Source organism: Peromyscus californicus, unplaced genomic scaffold (assembly GCF_007827085.1).
Source record: "Peromyscus californicus insignis strain IS unplaced genomic scaffold, ASM782708v3 Scaffold_18__1_contigs__length_77618521, whole genome shotgun sequence".
Classification (NCBI taxonomy): domain Eukaryota; kingdom Metazoa; phylum Chordata; class Mammalia; order Rodentia; family Cricetidae; genus Peromyscus; species Peromyscus californicus.
In genome coordinates this window covers 42930638-42951514 of record NW_026294480.1, presented here as the reverse complement: position 1 = coordinate 42951514, position 20877 = coordinate 42930638, and the positions used below count along the sequence as shown (strand labels likewise).

The window sequence follows — 20877 nt, the reverse complement described above, 5'->3', positions numbered from 1 at the left end:
GGCAATGCAATATGATAAACTATGTCTTATATTCTAAGAGACTGGAACTTTGGTTGAACCTCACAGAGCTACTAGTGCACCTGTAGGTCACTTAAGACTGGAACCAGTCTGTTTGTTTAACCTGCCTTTAAGAGAGAACAATGAAACAACCAACCTTTCTTGCCTTGTATTTCCTTGTAATCCGCTTTTAAAACCAAAGGTAATGTACAGCTGTAAATGTAAATTATGTACTCTACAATACCTTTACCCAGAGTAATGCAGGTGTGCTCTGATAATCTTTGTTGGAAATAGCAAAAAGAGGCTGAAAGCAGTCTTGTAAAATGGACATCCATCATAAACATTGAATGCAACATATGGATGTTACTTGATAAATAATGGTTAAGTTATCTGGGTCAGTTGGGGTCAATTGGAGTCAATGACTTAATCCCTGATAGGTCTCTGTTAAAGATTTCTATAAATTATCTCTTATTCCTTCCCTATGTGATACTTTCTGTACATTCAAAAAACAGAGTAAAGCCCTTTGTTAGGGACACTCAGACACAGAGTTAGACAGACAGACAGACAGACAGACAGACACACACACACACACACACACACACACACACACACACACACACATGATGGCACACAAGGACAGACAGACAGACAGACAGACTTGCAGTGGGGGTGGTTCAGGGGTGGATTTACAAGGCAGGTTTCAGTAACACATGCTTTCAGATTCGGACTGCAGACAGACAGGGTAGATGACATGGAGAGAGTGAAGGAGAGAATTCAAATCTGGGCTCACCCTTAGTTAAATGACACCGAAGGAAAATGTTCTGATGTCTTTCCTAATGTAGCACTGACACATTATTGGTGAGTGGGAGCTGATTAATTAATGTGTTCAAACCAACTACAAGCAGGCACTTTCAGAACATTTCATCCACAACTACAGCATATGTCTTCTTTTCTTCAGCACATAGAACTTCCTTAAACAGATCATACATTAGGTTCAAAATAAATCTCAACAAGCCCAAGTTAAAATCATATCAGTACCTTTTCCAATCACAAGGGACATACATCCAGAAATTAACAACAACAAACATCAGAATTCATTGAGACTTAACAGGATGCTACCGAACATACTATGGGGTCATTAAAGACATCAAAGAGAAATTAAAAATATATAAATAGAAATAATCTATCAAAACTTATGGGACACAGCAAAGGCCGAGGAGTGTTTCAAAATAAATGAAAGATTTTAAACATGCAACCTAACGATACATCTCAATAACCTAGGAGTAAATCAAACCCCAAATTAGTCAAAGGAAAGAAATAACTAAGGTCAGAGAAGAAATAAATAAGACAGAGTCTAAAAACAGATAAAAGATCAGTGAAGCAAAAGTTTTTTAAGATAAACAAAAGCAATAAAATAAAATACTTAAAAATAAATTTAGCCAAGGAAGTGAAAGGAAAATTATACAGAAACCGAAGACACACAGAAAAAAGAAAGGCATCTCATGTGCAAGAATTGGAATAATTCATATTATTAAAATGTCTGTGTACTATCTTAAGTGATTTGCAGACTCAAGGCAATCTCTATCAAAACATCAAATATATTCTTCACAGAGTTAGAAAAAAATCCTAAATTTTATATTAAACAAAACATCAAAGACTCCAAGTAGTGAAAAAAAAAAAAAAAAAAAAAAAAAAAGGTCTGAGGCATCACAATACCTGATTTCAAGGCATATTACAGAACTATTGTAACCAAGCATCACGGCCCAGGTCTACAAACAGACACGAAGGCCAATGGGACATAGCAGCCATCCCAGAAACAAACTGATTCTCAATAAAGGCATCAAAAACACACACTGGAGACAGCACTGGGAAAGCTGAAGGTTGGAACTTAACCCTCGTCTCTCACCCTTGTGCAAAATATCAACTCAGAATTATCCAAGTCCTAAACGTCAGACCTGAAAAGTCTCAACTTACTAGAAGAAAATAAAGAAGGAAATGCCTCAAACATCTCATTGATATAGAAACATAGAGCTAAAATCATTAAGGTGCAGCAAGCAGCCCCAAATCTCCCAGCCGCTGAGTTTATTCTCCTGAATGCCCCCCACATTCCAATTTCTGACAGGCCTGCAGGCTGTATTGTTAAGTGTTCAAAGCCAGGAAATGTTTTCTAAATCATGAGATCTACTGCTAAGACGACTAAATAACATTCATAAACAATATCCGTATCTTTTCCCATGTTTCACCTCTCTGGCACTAGTCTATTCCAGTCTCAGCTGGCGGCCAGAAAATTCCATCACCTCCAGAGAAAAACAAGGAAGTGGGTTTGAAACTTCTGGTCCGACAGTCTGAAGCCACTTGATGTCCTCAGTTACCTCCAGGTTGACCCCATCTTCTCAGCCTCTAACACACATCTCAGAATAACAATAAGAACAAACAGGAAAGCAAGTGAAATCAGTTCCTGGAGGGAAAGGAGATCTGGCCTCTGGTGAAGGCCAGGATGAGGATTCCAGTATCTAATCAGGTTGAACAGCCAACTGGAGACGCTGTCCTTGTCCTGTGTGCTGAAATAAGGGGTAAGATGCGCAATGCCAATGGTGTTCGGTAAGAAGGTAGCTAAAACACAGTGCTCCCAGAGGGCAAATATTTATATCGGCCTGCGGTTTCTCCCATGAGACAATTTTCAGTCGTCATATTTGCCTTACAGTTGACTCTAACTCGTTCTTCCAAATGCTTCCTAGTCTTTGGTTGGATTTTGGTTGTTTGACTTACCATTTACTGAGTGCTCAGCGTGTGCCCAGTATTGTCAAGAGCAGAAGGTAAAGACTTAACAGCTGGCTGCCTTTTACTCTTGTAGAAAGGTTCCTAGAAAGAAGAGTCCCCTGAAGTGCTGGAGTTGATAGGACGGCAGCTGGTTTGGGTGAGCTGGGGAACACGAGAGGGAGCAATCAAAGCAAAATGTGCCTCTTCCAGGTCCACAAAGGAGCCCAGGGATTTGCTTTGTGGCTGAAGATTCAAAGGTAAACACAAGAGACTGTTGCTGCCTGACTCTTCTGTTGCTGTGACTGAAATACCCGGAGGAAAGCCACTTAAAGGAGAAGGGGGCTATTTTCTCTTACAGTTCCAGGTAGATACATTCCATCCTGGCAAGGAAGACATGGCCACCAGCAGGGACACCAGGGTGGCAGGAGCAGGAAGCTAGCTGGTCACACTGCATCCACACTCAGAATGCGGAGAGTGGCAGGTGAGGCCAGGCCAGTAAGCCTCAAGGCCTGCCCCCAAGTGACACACTTCCTCCAGCAAAGACTCTACCTCCTAAAGTTTCCAGGGCTTTCCCAAACAGCACCACCACCTGGGGACCAAGTGCTTGACCTCATGAGCCTATGGGGAGAGGTGGGACAGTCCACATTCAAACCACAACAGCTAACCAAGCAATCACAATTTCTATTAGTTAGACCATAGCTGACTCACTCAGTCTGGCTAAAGGACGTGGAATGGAGGGGTTTCCGGGCAAGACCTAGGGGATGGAGCAGGAGGAACGGAGGGAGAAAACCAAGAGGAAAACTGACAACACAAGGGACTGGTGATATTTTATTTGTATTAAAATATTATTTGTATGTTAATAAATAAAGTTGCCCGGGGGTCAGAGCTATTAGCAAGCCATAGGAAAGCAGGGCAGTGGTAGCGTACGCTTGTAATTCCAGCACTTGGTAGGCAGAGCTGGGTAAGTCTCTGTGTGTTCAGGGATACAGCCATTATTGGATACACATGCTTTTAATCTTAATACCAATCATGGAAAACCTGGAGGCCTATACAGACAGGCCGTGAGGAGGCGGTCATGTGGTTGGGTTTACAACCAATGAGAAGGCAGGACAGGAACTCTATATAAAGACTTTAACACAGGGGTAGCTCTGGTTCGGAGAGGTAGGACCACTGCAGGAGGAAGGGTAAGGTTTTAGCTCTTAGCTCTGACCTCTTGGCTTTCTTCTTTGCATTGGTTCCGTGTTTATTATTTAATAAGAAGGTTGGATACATCTACATTTGGCGCCCAACGTGACAAAAATTCATTAAAAACCGCTTGGCTTGGCTTGGCGGCAGGTCCGGTTTCCAGCCTGGGCGGCCCGGCTGCCTAGCTTGGGCCCAGGCCTGACTGACCCGCAGCTGGAGCTACTTGCAACTGCTACAAACAACTCAGGCCTGCCCTGCCGAACAGGGCCCCTGTCTGTAAAGCCAAGGCTTGACTCGGCTCAAGCAGCTACACTTTCTCTCTCTCTCTCTCTCTCTCTCTCTCTCTCGCTGGATTCACACCTCGAACACCAGGTGGCTGTGAAATTCCCTGGGATTCTACTGTTCTACCCAGACTTGGTAAGTCAATTAACATATCTATTTAAAAGAGAATTTTTTTCTACATTAAAAAAAAAAAAATGGGCTTTATGTGTACATTGGAAGAAAATTGGGCTTTGTTTGAAATTTTAGGCACTCTGACAATGGAACAACTATATGAAAAGATTAATATTGATCGAATTATTCAGTTTATTACTTTTCTTATCCTCATTTTACTATTTAAAAAGATCGTCAACTTAAGTGCCAGGATAACAGTCTTAGAAAAACTTGTTAAACCGGTAAAAATGAATTATAGAGAAATTCAAATTCAGACAGAAGAAATAAATAGTGAAGTTGTTTCAAAATTGGATCGTAAGGTTACAGAAAGAAAGCCAGTTTTCACACAATCACCCTTAATTTATCCAGTAGCCGTACAGCAGCTACCTGATGAAGAGAATGAACAAAATACTTGGGTTCCAGTTGAAATGTTAGACTTACGAAGATTTAAGGAGGCAATAGCATCTTATGGCATGCACTCCCCATATGTAAAGCAAATGTTAAACACCTAGTCAACTTGTAATAGGATTATACCAAAGGACTGGCGGGAATTGGCACAGGCTGTTCTTGAACCCGGACAAAATCTCCAGTGGAAAATGTGGTTCAGTAATGAGGCTAAAAATATAGAAAGACAATGGAGGGATAGCGGAATACAAGTCTGCCAGGATCAGCTTATTGGCGAAGGCCAATATGCTTCAGTACCAACACAATGTTCATATGATGTCCAAACCCTACTTCTATGTAAAACGGCAGCTTTGAATGCATGGGACAGAGTTGAAGAACCAGGAAAAAAAACTGAGTCATTTACAAAGGTTATACAGGGCCCCAAAGAATCTTTCACAGATTTCTTACAAAGATTGACTTCAGCAGTACAAAAAAATGGTCCCGAATTCAGAGGCTAGTCAGATAATAATTGAATCTTTAGCCTTTGAGAATGCAAATGCAGCGTGCAAAAGAATAATTAGGCCGTTAAAGGCAAGATCTGCACCTTTGGAAGATTGGATTAGAGATACAGTTAATGTAGAGGCTTATGACCATGATGATATGTGGGTAGGAAAAGCAATTTCAAAAGGTTTGAGCAATGTTAGATGTTTTGGATGTGGAAAGCAAGGACATTTGAAAAGGGATTGTAAACAGGTCATTCCTAGAAATAATGTTTCTTCAAGGAACACTGGCAACAGAATGCCCCTTCCTTCTGGAGTATGCAGAAGGTGTGGTAAGGGAAAACACTGGACCAACGAATGTAGATCAACAAGGGACAGACAGGGTAACCCTCTGCCTCGAGCTTCGGGAAACTCCCAGAGGGGCCTCAGGCAGGCCCCCACATTAAATCCAGTTCAAACCTTTCCTGCAGTTGTAGAGGAAACCCCTACTCAAAGCAACTAAATAACCAAATGTCTATTGGAATAAATCATGTTAGTCGAGATGATGAAACAGAGAAAATAGGAAATACAGGAAAAAACATAAAGAAAATTTTTTGGCAAACTTCTATTAATGAACAAAGACCAAAACTAACAATAAAAATAAATGGTGTTTTGTTGTCTGGTCTGGTAGACACAGGTGCTGACATTACCATAATTGCACCAGAATTTTGGCATCCAACTTGGCCTCTTCAGGAGGTAAACATTCAACTCTTAGGAATTGGGACATTATCTAGAGTGAAACAAAGTGTAAGATGGCTTGAATGTATAGGTCCAGAAGGACAGAAAGGAAAATTAAAACCATATATGGCTAACATAGCTATGAACCTGTGGGGTCGAGACTTGTTACAACAGTGGAATACTCAGATTAATATCCCTCCAATCTCAGAAACAAATCATAAATTAGTACATGTTTCTGAGAGAAATATTAAAAGATATTATTCTAATGAGTGCTCACCAGCCATCCATGTCATACAAGAACAGGGCACAACAACTGATAATCTTCCAAAAACATTAACAGCTCTACCTTTAAAATGGTCAACAGACAAGCCTGTATGGGTTCAGCAATGGCCTTTAACAACAGAGAAACTCCAGGCTTTACAAGAGCTGGTGGAAGAACAGTTAAATGCTCATCATATTGAAGAATCAACCAGCCCTTGGAATTCTCCTGTATTTGTTATAAAAAAAAATCTGGTAAATGGAGAATGGTAACAGACCTTAGAGCAATTAACAAAGTAATTCAGCCAATGGGCTCTTTACAATCTGGAATTCCTTTACCTACTCTGTTACCAAAAGGCTGGCCTCTCATAGTTATTGATTTAAAAGACTGTTTCTTTTCAATACCCTTACAAGAAAAAGACAGAGAAAGATTTGCTTTCACAGTGCCTACTTATAATAATTCTCAACCGGTTAAAAGATTTCAATGGAGGGTTCTCCCACAGGGAATGTTGAATAGCCCAACTTTGTGCCAATATTTTGTAAAACAGCCATTAGAAGTGGTATGTAAAAAATTTCCTAAATCTATAATTTATCATTATATGGATGACATTTTATTAGCTGATTCAAATGCAGATACTTTAGAAAGAATGTTTGAAAAAGTAAAGAAAATTTTGCTTTGCTGGGGATTACAAATTGCTTTAGAAAAGGTACAAAGAGGAGATTCTATTAATTATTTAGGATATAAAATAGAACTTCAAAAAATTAGACCTCAAAAAGTGCAAATTAGGAGAGATCGACTACAGACTCTCAATGACTTTCAAAGATTATTTGGAGACATTTCTCATCTAAGAACTATTGTTGGGGTAAAAAATGATGAACTGAATAATTTGTTTAAAACTTTAGAAGGTGATAAGGACTTAAATAGTCCAAGAGAATTATCACCTGAAGCTGAGAAAGAATTGGCCTTGGTAGAAAAGAAAGTACATGAAGGGCACGTAGATCGTATTAATCCAAAGCTGGATTGCATTTTGGTTATTTTACCTTCTAGGCATTCCCCAACAGGAATATTAATGCAAAGGGAAGATATTATATTGGAATGGATATTTTTACCAAATAAACCAAATAAAAAATTAAAAACTTATGTGGAAAAAATCTCTGACTTGATTTGGAAAGGAAAATTGAGACTTCGTCAATTAGCAGGAATAGACCCAGCAGAAATTGTCGTACCTTTAACTAAGGAGGACATTGAAAAATTATGGATAGAAAATGAAGCTTGGCAAAAAGCTTGTAGTAATTTTTTGGGAGAAATTAACAGTAAATATCCCAAAAGCAATAGAATTGATCTTATAAAGAGAGCTGATTGGATCTTGCCTCGAATTGTGAGGAAAAAACCCATATCTGGAGTTCGTACATTTTATACAGATGCCAACAAACAAGGAAAGGCAGGTTACAAATCAGAAAATGTAAGTAAAGTGGTTCAAAGTCCTTATAATTCAGTTCAAAAATCAGAATTGTATGCTATTCTGTTGGTATTAATGGATTTTTCAGAACCTCTCAATATAGTAACTGACTCTCAGTATGCTGAAAGAGTAGTATTACATATTGAGACTGCAGAATTTATCCACGATGCTTCAGAATTAACTTCATTATTTATTCAATTACAAGATACAATCAGGAAAAGGAGTCATCCTTTATATATAACTCACATCCGATCCCATACTGGTCTGCCAGGCCCTCTAGCACAAGGCAATGATGAGATTGATAAATTATTGATAGGAAATGTGCTGGAGGCCTCAGAATTTCATAAAAAACATCATGTAAATAGTAAAGGTTTAAAAAAGGATTTTTCCATAACCTGGCAACAAGCCAAAGAAATAGTAAAGAAATGTCCTACTTGTTCCTTCTACAATCAAACACCATTACCAGCAGGATGTAACCCAAAGGGTACTCAGAGGAATGAAATCTGGCAGATGGACGTGTTTCACTTTGCAGAATTTGGAAAACTGAAATATGTACACCACACTATCGATACTTATTCAGGATTTCAATGGGCAACTGCTTTGAGTTCTGAAAAAGCTGATTCTGTAATCACTCATTTGCTAGAAGTTATGGCCATTATGGATATACCTGCACAAATCAAAACTGATAATGCTCCATCATATGTCTCTGTTAAAATGAAACAGTTTTTTGCTTATTATAATATAAACCATGTTACAGGTATACCACATAATCCTACAGGTCAAGCAGTTATAGAAAGATCAAACAGAACTCTAAAGGATATGCTAAATAAACAAAAAGGAGTAACAAAAACCCCCAGAAATAGACTACATAATGCTCTATTAACTGAATTTTCTCAATGCCAATGAGAAAGGAACAACAGCTGCAGAGAGACATTGGATAATAGAAAAAACTACAGAATTAAATCAGCCTATATACTTTAAGGATGTGCTGACCTCAGAATGGAAACCAGGGTATGTGTTACGTTGGGGACGAGGTTTTGCTTTTATTTCTACAGGAGAAGATAAGCTGTGGGTACCATCAAAATTGATAAAGGTGCGATTTGAACAAGAGAGACCTCTTAATTAGAGGAGGTGATAGTTCATCAACTATCGTAAACATCCAATTTAAACTAACTTACACCAGTAACACATGCCTTTTCATTTAATCAGATAACTTGTCAAAAAGGAACATCCCCAAAAAACCTTGGGGAAAGGTTTTTGTTTTTGTCTTTTAGGAGAATGAAGGTTAACGAATTTGAAGAACACTGGACAAATGAGACAACTGAAGAAAAGGAACAAATCATCTATCCTAAGAAACAGAGTGAAATGGCGTATGGGTATGCTATCTAAAAAAATTTTATGTCTTCCTAAATGTTTGTTTCTGCTTTTCTTTAAAGATTTAACACTATTTAACTTCTAATAGTCCCAGTTCAATTAAAATTTAAAGCTGACTTTGGAGTTGGAGAATGGCTCTCTCCTTTAAACTCAAGCATGTTGTTAAAAGGAAAATGCAAACTCCCTGTATCATGCCAGAGGAAAAGAGCCATCTTCTGCTATGGGACAGGAGAAAAGCCAAATTAATTAAGGGACTATTCTATTACGAATCTCAACTCTTTGATTCTATTCTGATTCTTTAAACTTTTCTTAAAGTATGAATTTTATATCAAAATTTACAAGATCAATATATATAGATATATATACATTTTAAACTTTGTTAAGATATAAATGGTCATATAGAGTACTAACTAATTCTAAAAAGTCGCATATATAGTCTTTGTGTTCGAGTCTCTTATCAGTTTTTTGCAGGAAATCACGGTTAGGCCTAACATCAACTGAAGTCTCCAGGAAGAAGATGGGGCCCCACAACAACAACAATTCCACGTGGACAATAATAACATCACTATCCTGAATCATGACATGACACTAGTGGAATTCAGGTGTTTCTGGTACTGGTACATGGACTACTCTCACTCAATGTGAGGTTGAACTGTTGACCTTGTGTACATCCTACTTCACAAATGAGTCTGTCAGATATGCTAAGCCTATAGGCTGAAGATGATGCCCCAGCACTTCGGAGAAACCTCAGGTGACTGTCCAGGCAGCCGGCTGTTTCTGTCAACTCACAAATTTTTTGGAAGTTGCTTATGTGCACTTCCTGTTTTTATTTTTGTTAGCTAATATTATTTCCTTCTTGGGTCTCTGAGGGAGTTGAAGATTAGTTAGTTATAGTTGAAGTTTAGTTAGTTATAGTTGAAGATTAATTAGGATACATTTTGGACTTACCAAAATAGGATAGATAATGAAATTATTTTCTCTGAATTTGTCAAATACAAATGGACTAGACATTGTTTAGGTATTTATTACTTGTATATATTGTATATAGTTATTGTACTTTTGTATATAGTTTTTCTTATATTAGTTATAAGCTTTTTCTTTTTTTTCCTTTTTATTAAAATAGAAAAGGGGAAATATGGTGATATTTTATTTGTATTAAAATATTATTTGTATGTTAATAAATAAAGTTGCCTGGGGGTCAGAGCTATTAGCAAGCCATAGGAAAGCAGGGCAGTAGTAGCGTACGCTTGTAATTCCAGCACTTGGTAGGCAGAGCTGGGTAAGTCTCTGTGTGTTCAGGGATACAGCCATTATTGGATACACATGCTTTTAATCTTAATACCAATCATGGAAAACCTGGAGGCCTATACAGACAGGCCGTGAGGAGGCGGTCATGTGGTTGGGTTTACAACCAATGAGAAGGCAGGACAGGAACTCTATATAAAGACTTTAACACAGGGGTAGCTCTGGTTCGGAGAGGTAGGACCACTGCAGGAGGAAGGGTAAGGTTTTAGCTCTTAGCTCTGACCTCTTGGCTTTCTTCTTTGCATTGGTTCCGTGTTTATTATTTAATAAGAAGGTTGGATACATCTACACTGAAGGTCCTGTCTGGCTGAGTGCAGTAGGAAAGGGACAGGTACAGTGGAGGCTGCGGCAACCTGAAGAGCGAAGGAGCCGACAGACAGAGTAGGGAGGGGCTGCCTTCGCCATATGGAGGGCCTTCTCTGACCATTTAAAGTCCTTTACAACATAGGTGACTGGCTGCCCCTTTAATGGCCTTCATAAATCTCTACTTTAAAAAAAAGTCTGTGTCACCAGTTGTTATCTGGCTCCAGTAACATGACACCCCAAATGGAATGTTAAGATTTGGAGATGAAAATCTTGTTAGTCAGACCACCGCCTAATTCTCAAGGCATAGAACTATGTCCAGCACACGTTAGATTACTTAATAAATGACTGCCTTGGAAATCAGGAGTCTATCAAAAGAGGGCTGTGGTGATATATTGTGTACCCCAATAAAGCTTGCCTGGGGATCAGAGGACAAAGCCAGCCACTCTATTAAACATAAAGGTCAGGCAGTGGTAGCACATGCCTTTAATCTTAGCGTTCAGGAGGCAGAGATCCATTTGGATCTCTGTGAGTTCAAGGCCACATTGGGAACAGAGCCAGGCCTGGTGGCACACACCTTTAATCCCAGCACTAGGAAGGAAGGAAGATGGCAGGGCACAGAAAGGTATATAAGGCATGAGTAAACAAGAAGTCTCTCTCTCTTGAGGCTGAGGATTTCGTAGAGGTAAGAATGTGGCTGGCTTGTTCTGCTTCTCTGATCTTCCAGCTGTCACCCCAGTATCTGGCTCCAGGTGTTTTATTAATAAGACCATTTAGCAATTCGTGTTACAGAGGGTCAGAAAGGAATCAATTAGGGAAATGACACAATCAGACCGTAACTCAGAGGATGACAGTACTGAAACCCGGGCTGGAAGGGGTGCCAAGAAGGGATGTGACGTGAGTGAGCTCAAGACACGGTTAAAAAGCAGTATCGTGGGGGGTGGGAGGGGGAGGGAGATGCTAGAAGGCAATTCTCATCAACTTCCAGATTTGGGGTTTGGTGGCAACTTCCTAGGGTGGAAATCTGGGATGAGAAGACTTTGTTCTTGAGTTGTTGACACACATACAAGTTTGGGGAGCAAATGGATGACTTACCAGTGAGGCAAACAGAAGGTTCCTCACTGGTGGGCCTGTGAAGAGGGTTCTATGAACAACGGGAAACATTAAACAGCTTTCAGTCACAGAGACAGATGGGGTCTGGATTTTAGAGAAGGGTCTGGTGGCTCTGTGAACTGGGATATAAATTAATTAAAGAAGTATTTAGAAAAAAACACTTCATGTCTATTTGCTGTCACTGAAAATTAGAATTTCTTTTTTATAATTTTAGTATCTGGGGTAATGTTATGTCCTGTCTTTTAACATACAGCTGTGCTTAGAAATGAGTTCCAGGAGCATCATGGGTATAGAAATTTGTCTTTAAAATTGAAATTGGAAAAACAAAACAAAAGCTCTCTGGCATCATACAAACTCCTAAGACCAAGTTCTAAGAAGAGCCCTGCCCTGGAAAGGACCTCACACTCATGCTGTGTGATTCAAGCTCAGTCAGTCAGTTGGAAAGGCAGGTTTTGCCCTATAGCTCCTCAATGACAATCTCTAGTGTTTTAATAGGCTGTGGACTTTGTATGCACGTCAAGTTGAAGTGGGATATTTATTCAAGGGGCATCTAACTCTAAACAGGTCCTCTGAAGAAAAAAAGAAAACTTACAAGCAAGAAATAACTTAGCAGAAACATCCTCAATACCCTACGCAACCTCCCAGCAGACTAACACGAAACTCGGCTCCATTAAATTTAAATCCAAGTAGGAAGTCAATGAACTCAAATCTGCTCTATGGCTGAAGGGCAGGTTTATCAGATGCTTGGTGAGCTGTGAAGGGCAACTCTGGCACCAAGTCCCTGTGCTACATGTGCTGTTGACATTGTTGGAGGAAGAGAGACAGCAGAGGGCAGCAGGTTCAGACACACTAAAACATCTTCGGTTTCTAGGTGGATCCAGGTCCTTTGGCTCTTTGCTAACCATAACTAGCTAGGCTCTCAACTCTCCGATTCATCCAAATATTAACTTTTGTGCAATTGCTCTGGGCTGGGTCCTCAGACTACGAGGGCAAAACCAGCAGTTACTCCACCCTTCCCTCCTCTCAATGAAGGATTCTTGTGTCTGGCACTACTCTGGGGGCTGCTGTTTCTATACTCTTGGATGCAAACAGTTCCTGCTGAATAAGCCAGTGAAGCAGTCCTGGTGCTCAGTCTGCCCTGGTTGAGCCACCAGCTTCCCTCTGCTGGGCCACAGAGCCTAAGTCCAACCATTCATGCTCTGCATATGGTATCTGCTGCCCAGGTTCCTCCTCAGACATGCATGTCCGTGCTGGACCCAGGCGTCCTCCCTGGAGTGACAGTGCCTTGTCCTAAGATCTGAGGTTGACAGCTCTTCCAGCCTCTCCCTCTTCTCCCAAGGCACCTGCCTTCCAATGCCCTGGACAGAATTCTACGACCCTTATTTATCCTTCTCTATCTTCCAATGCCCTGGACAGAATTCTACGACCCTTATTTATCCCTCTCTATCTTCTAATGTCCTGGACAGAATTCTATGACCCTTAACTATCTTCTGTGCACCTATCGTCGGGCGGTAGGTGTTTCAACTGTGAGGATCCAGCACTCTGTGCCACCTGCTGTCACATCAGCTGCTAAAAAAATCTGAGTCTGTGCATCAGTTTTGAGACACCAATCATGAAAGGAGTGCCAGGATATTTGCTGCAGAGCCCAAAGAATATATTAGGCCGTCTGAGGTAGTTGTGATCTAAGAGCCAAAACAACAACAAAAAAGAGCTTAGTTTATTTGTTTCAATGTGGTTGAAATTCTGCCTCCACTGACTGGCATGTGAAATGGCTGTTCACCTCTTGTTGCACACCTCTTGTCTTCCAAAGGCAAACGGGGAACTCTGCAAAGTAGACTGGTGTTCCTCCCCTCCCTTGGCATTCACTTACACCACAGGCAAGCTTGTCTGGTTAACTAGGTGCATCAATTACATTATCTCACCGTAAGTAAACACATCCTCAAAAAAAAGAGTCACCTGTGCCTAGGTTTGGATGCCATCTGTATCCCAACTTTAAGAGTTGGGAGCCTGGTCTCTTCTATGCCAAAAAGAGGTGACAGAAACTTTAAAAGGTGGAGACTAGTGGAGACTGTCGGGTCACTTAAGACATCACTCCCAGAGGAGATTGGGGTCATTCTCAGGGAACCGTTGCTAGCTCTCTGGAGAGACGTGTTCTAAAATGCCAGACCAGCCCCACCCTGAGCATTCTCTGGCTTCTTCTCACCCTTCTGCAGGCTCCTAGCATGAAGCCAACTGCCACGATTCCCTCATCAGAGCCAGCACCAAGGTCATGAGCTAAAGAAACCTCTTTTCTTGAAAACAAATTCAGCGTTGAGTATTTTCTCATAGCAGAATAATCAATGAAGATGTTTTTAAAATTCTTCCAAGAAACTCATGGATAAAGACGCATTAAAAACAATGTGAAGAGCAGCAATGCCAAGCAACAGGTCAGCCTGGCGGGTCTCTTCCGGAACAAGTGCCCATTCAGCCTCGTAAGAAGACAAAAGCAGTAGCTGACAAGAAGGTGGTCCAGATTAGAAGTACTGAAAACAAGACAAAAATAATAAATACACTGGTAATATGGAGCTAGTGTAATGTGCGTCCTATTATAGTAGGTAGCTGCTCCAGCTTTGACCTGGAAGTACTACCCCTACTGAGGCTTCGGTAACTGTCACCCCTACAAGGTGGGGCCAAGACAGGAATGCTTAAGACCCGAGATCTGGATGTGCCATCTCTCTTGGTTCCTGGACCCTGGACACTGGAGGTAGACCGAGCAGAGTTCTCCAGAGAACACTGCCGGACTGCGCTACACCTTTCCTGGGCCCTGTTACCTATCCCTTCACTTGTGAATTACCCCACAAAATAAACCTCCCTTTTAACTACGTGGAGTGGCCTTAATTACTTCCACCAACATCCTATCACCTTCAGAAAGTGCCCGATGACAATAGTATGATTTGAAAACAGAATGCACGAGGCACGTGCACTAAAAGTAATTTTACTAGACAATATCTATTGCCAGACAGAGGTGGCTTCTGCTGTGGTAACTTGCCAAGCTGACCTATCCAGCACCCTGTACCCTTCAAGCACTACGAACAGCTCACCGTGGGCAATTCAATTGCTCAAGGAAATACCCTGAATTACACAAGGAGACAAAGGGGGAAATGAAGTCAAATTGTACATGTGGCAACTCAGGAAAATATTCTCAGGACTGGAGGGATGGCTCAGTGGTTACAAGCATGGGCTAACCTTCTAGTAGACCTGGGTTCAATTCCCAGAAACCACATGGTAGCTCACAACCAGTTCCAGGGTATCTGATGCCCTCTTCTGGTCTCCTCCAATACCAGGCACATGTGTGGGAAACAGACATATATGCAGGTAAAACACCCATGGACACATCCATGCACAACTATAAGAACTGGGATCTAAGCCGGACGGTGGTGGCGCACGCCTTTAATCCTGGCACTCGGGAGGCAGAGGCAGGCGGATCTCTGTGAGTTCGAGCCAGCCTGGTCTACAGAGTGAGTTCCAGGAAAGGCACAAAACTACATAGAGAAACCCTGTCTCAAAAAACCGAAAAAAAAAAAAAAAAAAAAAAAAGAACTGGGATCTGACTGGGGCGGGGGGGGGGGGGGGTGTGTGGGAGGGGTGGAGTGAAGAGAAGACAGACAACACACAAACAGAACACTGGGGTCAGATCGTCTGACCCAGAAGCTCAGCATATTTATTATAGAGTTGAACAGAGAGACACAGTTATTGCATATAGCAGAAGCGGGAGGCAGAGTTACTACACACAGATAAACAAGGAGGCAGGGTTTGTGGTACCCAGATGGATCAAGGAGACAGGTTCAGCTAATCTCAGGAGCAGACTCTGTAGGGGAGACGTCTTTGGCTAAAATTGAAGGGTGGGGTGGGGCTGTGGTGGACAATTTCTACACATACTATCAACATCCATACATGGACCAGAGGAAGGCTTTTCCATTTCCCTCTTGGCCCCACCAAAGGGACAAGAGGAAGGCTTTGCCATTTCTGTATGAATCTGAGGATCTGGACCCTTTGACAAGGTAGAGCTTAGGGTTTCCTCTTCTCCCTACAACCCGTACACATAAAATGAAAGAAGAATAATAAAATATTCTTCCAAGCATCACAAAGAAGATTTTTGGCCTACAATATTTGTCATGCTGTCCGGGCCATGGATGAAGAACATACATGTATGAGGGCCTGCTGTGGAATTCTGTGAACAAAGAAGCCACACGCCTAGTCTAAAGGCATATACAACCTCCTGTCTCCTAGCCACACTAATTGCATTGAAGAGGCGGAATGGGGAATAATGACTAGGGAAGGCTGGAAATGAGTGTTTATTGAGCATCCCCAGTCTGCAAACAGTTGTTTGGGTTAAGCCTCTCCGAAGACGTTATTACCATAGCAAGTTTACAGAGGCAAAAAATGGAGAGCCAGAGGAGTAACTGTGCGGAGTAACTGGGAAGATAGCCCTTGGGTTTGAAGCCCAAGCCTAGCCGACTGCTAAGCCAGGAACTTCTCTTTGCTCCCAACTATTCCTGGCTCCCTGTCTGATACCCTCTGGGTCTGTCAAAGGCCATTCACTGCCCTTTGGAGTCACACCTGCCCCTTCAGTCACAGTTACTGCAATTCCAGGCCTCCAACCCTTGGCCACACCCACCCTTGGAACCAGACCGGGCAGGGCAGCCTGGAGATGAGGAGCTAGGAAATAAGGAAGAGGATGAAGGTGTACAGTTTTTCCAGACAGCCTCCTCACCACCGGAACAAGGAGAAGGGTGAGGTGTCTTCCAGGACCTAGATGGCCCCTGGAGCATTACTCTAAAACGACATCATCGCGCAATGATGGCGCGCAGCAATGCTCTCTGGCCACCCTGAAAATGAATTTAAGTCTTCAGAATCTTACAGAAAATACTACAGACATGCAACGCCTGTGATTTAGAATTTCTGGAAGTCTTTTGTAGAATTGAGGGTGGGAAGGCCCAGGAACTAGGGCTCAGTCATGTAAAAGGTTAGAGAACCACGTGCTAAGTAATCTGGAAGGTAGGCAAAACGCCAAGGAAAAATTTTTTAAAAAAATTATGTATTTGGGCTCAGAGAAGTAAAGGACAAGGAGCTGGGGGAGTCAAAGAATATCCTCTTTAACTGAAGTGTCCCCCAACGCCTCGCAGGTCACAGGAGACCAAACAGCTCCCGGGCCAAACTCAAAAGGACTAGCCAGGGCCACCTGAGGAGTCCATTCTGCTGGTCAGATGGCCGATCTTAAAAACTCCGAGTCCCGAGTTCTCGGCGAGGAGATGGGGAGCAGGCCCGGGCTGGGAGTTGGAAGTGGTCGGCCGGCCGCGGCGGCGAAGCCTGTGTGCAGGGCCTCTCTGCGTCCTCCCCTCCGCCCAGCTCGGGGACGCGGGGCCTGAGCGCACCCGGGATCGGGGGGTGGGGGTGGGGGGCAACCGCTCGCCCGGATCGCCCAGCCTCCTCCTCGGGGAAAGGGGGGATCGCGCCCCAACCCGGCCGCCCACCCGCTCCGCGCAGCGCCGCTTGGCCTGGCCCGCCCGGGACGGGGAAGGGAAGTTGGGGGCGCGTACCTCCGAGCGCCCCGCGCGGCCCGCAGAGCTCCAGGCAGGCGGCGAGCAGCACGAGGCGGCGGACCCCGGGCCGCCCCATCCCGCCGCGCCGTCGCCGGGCCGCGTCGAGCTCTACCTGCGCGGGGCCGCTGCCCGCCGCGCGCCCCGGGAGCCTGGCGAGGGGCGGCGTCCCCGGCCGCGGGGCCCGACGGGGCGGGGCACTTGTGCTACCTGCAGCTGTCGCGCGGGGTCAGCGCGGGTCGGCCGCTACGGTGAAATCAGAGGGGGCTAGAGTATGGGCTCCGTCGCCATGCAGGCGACAGAGGGGTCAGGGGGTCGGTGGCCCCCTCCCCTGCTTGCAGATCTGGAGCTCGGTGTACCTAAGTGGAGAGAGAGAGAGCTCTGGGCCACAGGCTGGGGTGGGGCTGGGGGTGGGGGGAATAGTGGGGCAGGACCTAAGCTGGCCTTGAAACAACCGGTTCCTCTGACCACAGCACATCTCAGAAGGACAAGGGGCTCGTTTCCCTCGGCCCTATCCTAACGCCGGCCGTCTGTGTAGATAGATGTTTGGGAGTATGTTTTGGATGAGCAAGCGGAAATGGCAGAAGAGAAGGTAGCATAGCCATTTCTTTTGCAAATGTGAGCCTTAGTTTTGTTTTTGTTTTTGTTTTTAAGCTTGGTTCCCTAAGTTAAATCTGAAATTTTGGAGCAACTATCTGTCAGAGTAATTAAGGTCTAAGATTTGATATGTGGCCGCTATCGTTTCCTACCTTGGGAGCCACAGAGAGGAGAAGCCCCCATACAAGCAGCGCCCCTGGGAGATGGTTTGACTGGAAGATTTCAGGGCTCTCCAGAACCAGCTTCCCTGGGCTACTTTTGCAACGCTGGGAGTTGTCAAAATGCCAGTTCTCTGGCTGCCGGGACAGTCAATGTTAGTCCTGCTTTGTTCCTAGGAAAACCAACGATGACTTCATTTCCCTCTCGTTCCCTTTTTTAGTTCTGAAATAAAGTGCTTTTTAAGCGTAAAGTCACATTTTGACCTTTTCTGCAGCAGAAAATCTGTGAGGCCACTGTTCCACTTCTAAGAAAATATGTTTTGTCTACCCAGCAGCCTTCCATGATCCTGGGAACCTCGCCTTCCTTTAGGAGAACTGCATTCTACTGCCTGCCCCAGCACGCGTGGGAAATAGGAGTTGGCATCCACTTCTAAGACCCCCCCTCTCTGTCAGGTGATGGGCTGGGGGTGGGGGACTCATGACCAGAGCAGGGCCTGTCATTTCTAATCTGAAGACTTCCACTGAAAGCATACAAGAAGAGGGCCTGCAGCTCTCCAGAGGGAGGTAGAGAAATTATGGATCGCTTTGATCTCAGACTTTTCAAATAAGCTAGTGCACAAAAAGATGACATAGAAAAGAATTGACCTGGGATTGGGGTCTACCATCTCCATTCATTCCTGAAACTGGTTGAACCTTAATCCTTTCCAGGTTGTTTTTGCATAAACCATTCAAGTCCCCTTTGAACTGAATCTACCTGGACTTAGGCTCCAGACTTGTAACCAAGGGCAACCTGTCAACTTGAGCCCAAACACAATATATGTGGGTGGTTTTAGTTTGTGTTCTGTATGTGTATCAGTGGCCTTTCTGTCACGGTGATAGCTTAAAGGAGGGAAGGCCGACTTGGCTCATGACTTCTGAAGTTTCCATCCATGACCAGTTGGTTCTACTGATTTTATGCCTGAGGTGAAGCAGACACACAATGGTGGAAGGGCAAGGTAGAGAGAGCAGCTCCCTTCCTGGAAGCCAGGGAGCAGAAAGCACAAGAGAAGAAGTCTGAGGATAAAATAGATCTTCAAAGATACTCCCACTGACCTACTTCCTTCAACAAGGCCTACTTTCTAAGAGCCCATTCAGCTATGAACAGACCAACGGATCAATCCCTTATGATCCAATGTCAATAGCGCAACCAGCGGGGACCAAGCCTTCAACACATGAGTCTTGTGGGGGTTGGAGTAGGATATAGTGGGAAATACTTGATATCCAAACCATACATTTGTAAGCCTTGAGACAAGCGGCAGACATCTAACTGGCTTCCTGGGCAGGTGGGATTCTACCCGTGGCCTCTCTGTACTCATCCACATACAATTCTATTGTATCCTCTCTCCCCAACAAATGTGCACTTTATCAGTGTTATCTGACCAAGCGAGAACTGGTCATCAAGACAATAAGCAGCCCAACAGGGATCCAGCCAAAAAAGAATTTCTAGGTCCTGTGCAAACCTGCTGTTTTTACCACTCTGATTTCCCACCATTTACAGCAGAGTGTAACACAAACACAAACCAGACCTTTGTTTCTTCCTTCTTAAGATCACACCAAAGCTGCGGTCCTCACAGCTTTAGCTTTCTGTGGTGGTTTGAATGAAAATGGCCCCCAAAGGGAGTGGCGCTCTTAGGAAGTGTGGCCTTGTTGGAGGAAGTGTGTCACTGTGGGGGTGGGCTTTGAGGTTTCAGAAGCTCAGCCTAGGCCCCGTGGTTCACTCTTTTTTCACTCCCAGCCCCTCTCCAGCACTGTTTCTGCCTGCACTCTACCATGCTTCCTGCTGTGATGATAACGGACTGAACCTCTGAACTGTAAGCCAGCCCCCAATTAAATGTTTCCTTTTACAAGAGTTGCCATGGTCATGGTGTCTCTTCACAGCAACAGAACCCTAAGACATTTCTAGATGTTGCATTCAGAATGTAAGTCGATATTAGCCCAAAGCACTGGAGGTAGAATTTATGATCAGGTCTATCACAGCTGAGAGATCACTTCAGTTCAGGCTCTGTAGGTATATAGAATATCTTGGCAAGCTTGTATCTAAGTCCGTCTAAAAGCTCAAACAGCCTCCCAAAGAGGCCTTAACAGTCACCAATGTCTTCCAGAAGGACTTCTATTCACTTGTCATCTCTAAGGACATAGTTTGGTATCTGGAAAGGCCAACTACAAATGCGAGCTGGGTTACTAGTAACTGGCATTGGTGTAAGACCTTGGAAAAGTCACTCACAAGTCCTATTTGTCTCTTTGTATAAACTGAAGATCCTATAAGGCTTATAATATGGCTTTGCAGACTCATGATTAAGTACTGAGCATCATGTGTGGTTCATGATAAGATTTCAGCAGACACCACTATACCTGGGAGCCCAACCAGAACCATAGGGCTCCTCTGCCAGCCTCCAAAGCATCCTTGCTCTTATCTTTAGGCTAGAGGGCTATTTTACTTTCCTTGTATAGGCTTAGCATACATACAACTGAAGTCTAATCCTGTTACCATGGTAGTGGTCTGCAGCATACTCCAACCACCCGCAAGTACTGATTTTCTTCATGCTGAACAATTGTGAACCGAGTGGAGTGGGAAGCTATGGCTCTGGTCCCAGAAGTGTGGCAAGTCACCATGCCAGCTTGTTTCCTCTCCTAAAAGATGAAAGGAATTGATTAAGTAAATTCCCTTCAGGCTCAACATTTTATGATCCTAATTAGTTATCACTGGTATTGGGAC

The 20877-nt window shown here is 43.4% G+C and overlaps 1 protein-coding gene across 2 annotated transcripts in view; it reads right to left on the bottom strand.

Moving 5' to 3' along the window:
- LOC128113541 (chondroitin sulfate proteoglycan 4-like) overlaps positions 1-17500 on the bottom strand; it is an 83328-nt gene extending 65828 nt beyond the window's left edge. For both annotated transcript variants that reach the window (XM_052743301.1, XM_052743302.1), the window contains exon 1: positions 17368-17500. In XM_052743301.1, coding sequence (XP_052599261.1) covers positions 17368-17446 — 79 coding nt within the window. In that variant the 5' untranslated portion in view covers positions 17447-17500. The remainder of the gene's footprint in view (positions 1-17367) is intronic.
- Between the last annotated feature and the right edge of the window lie 3377 nt (positions 17501-20877).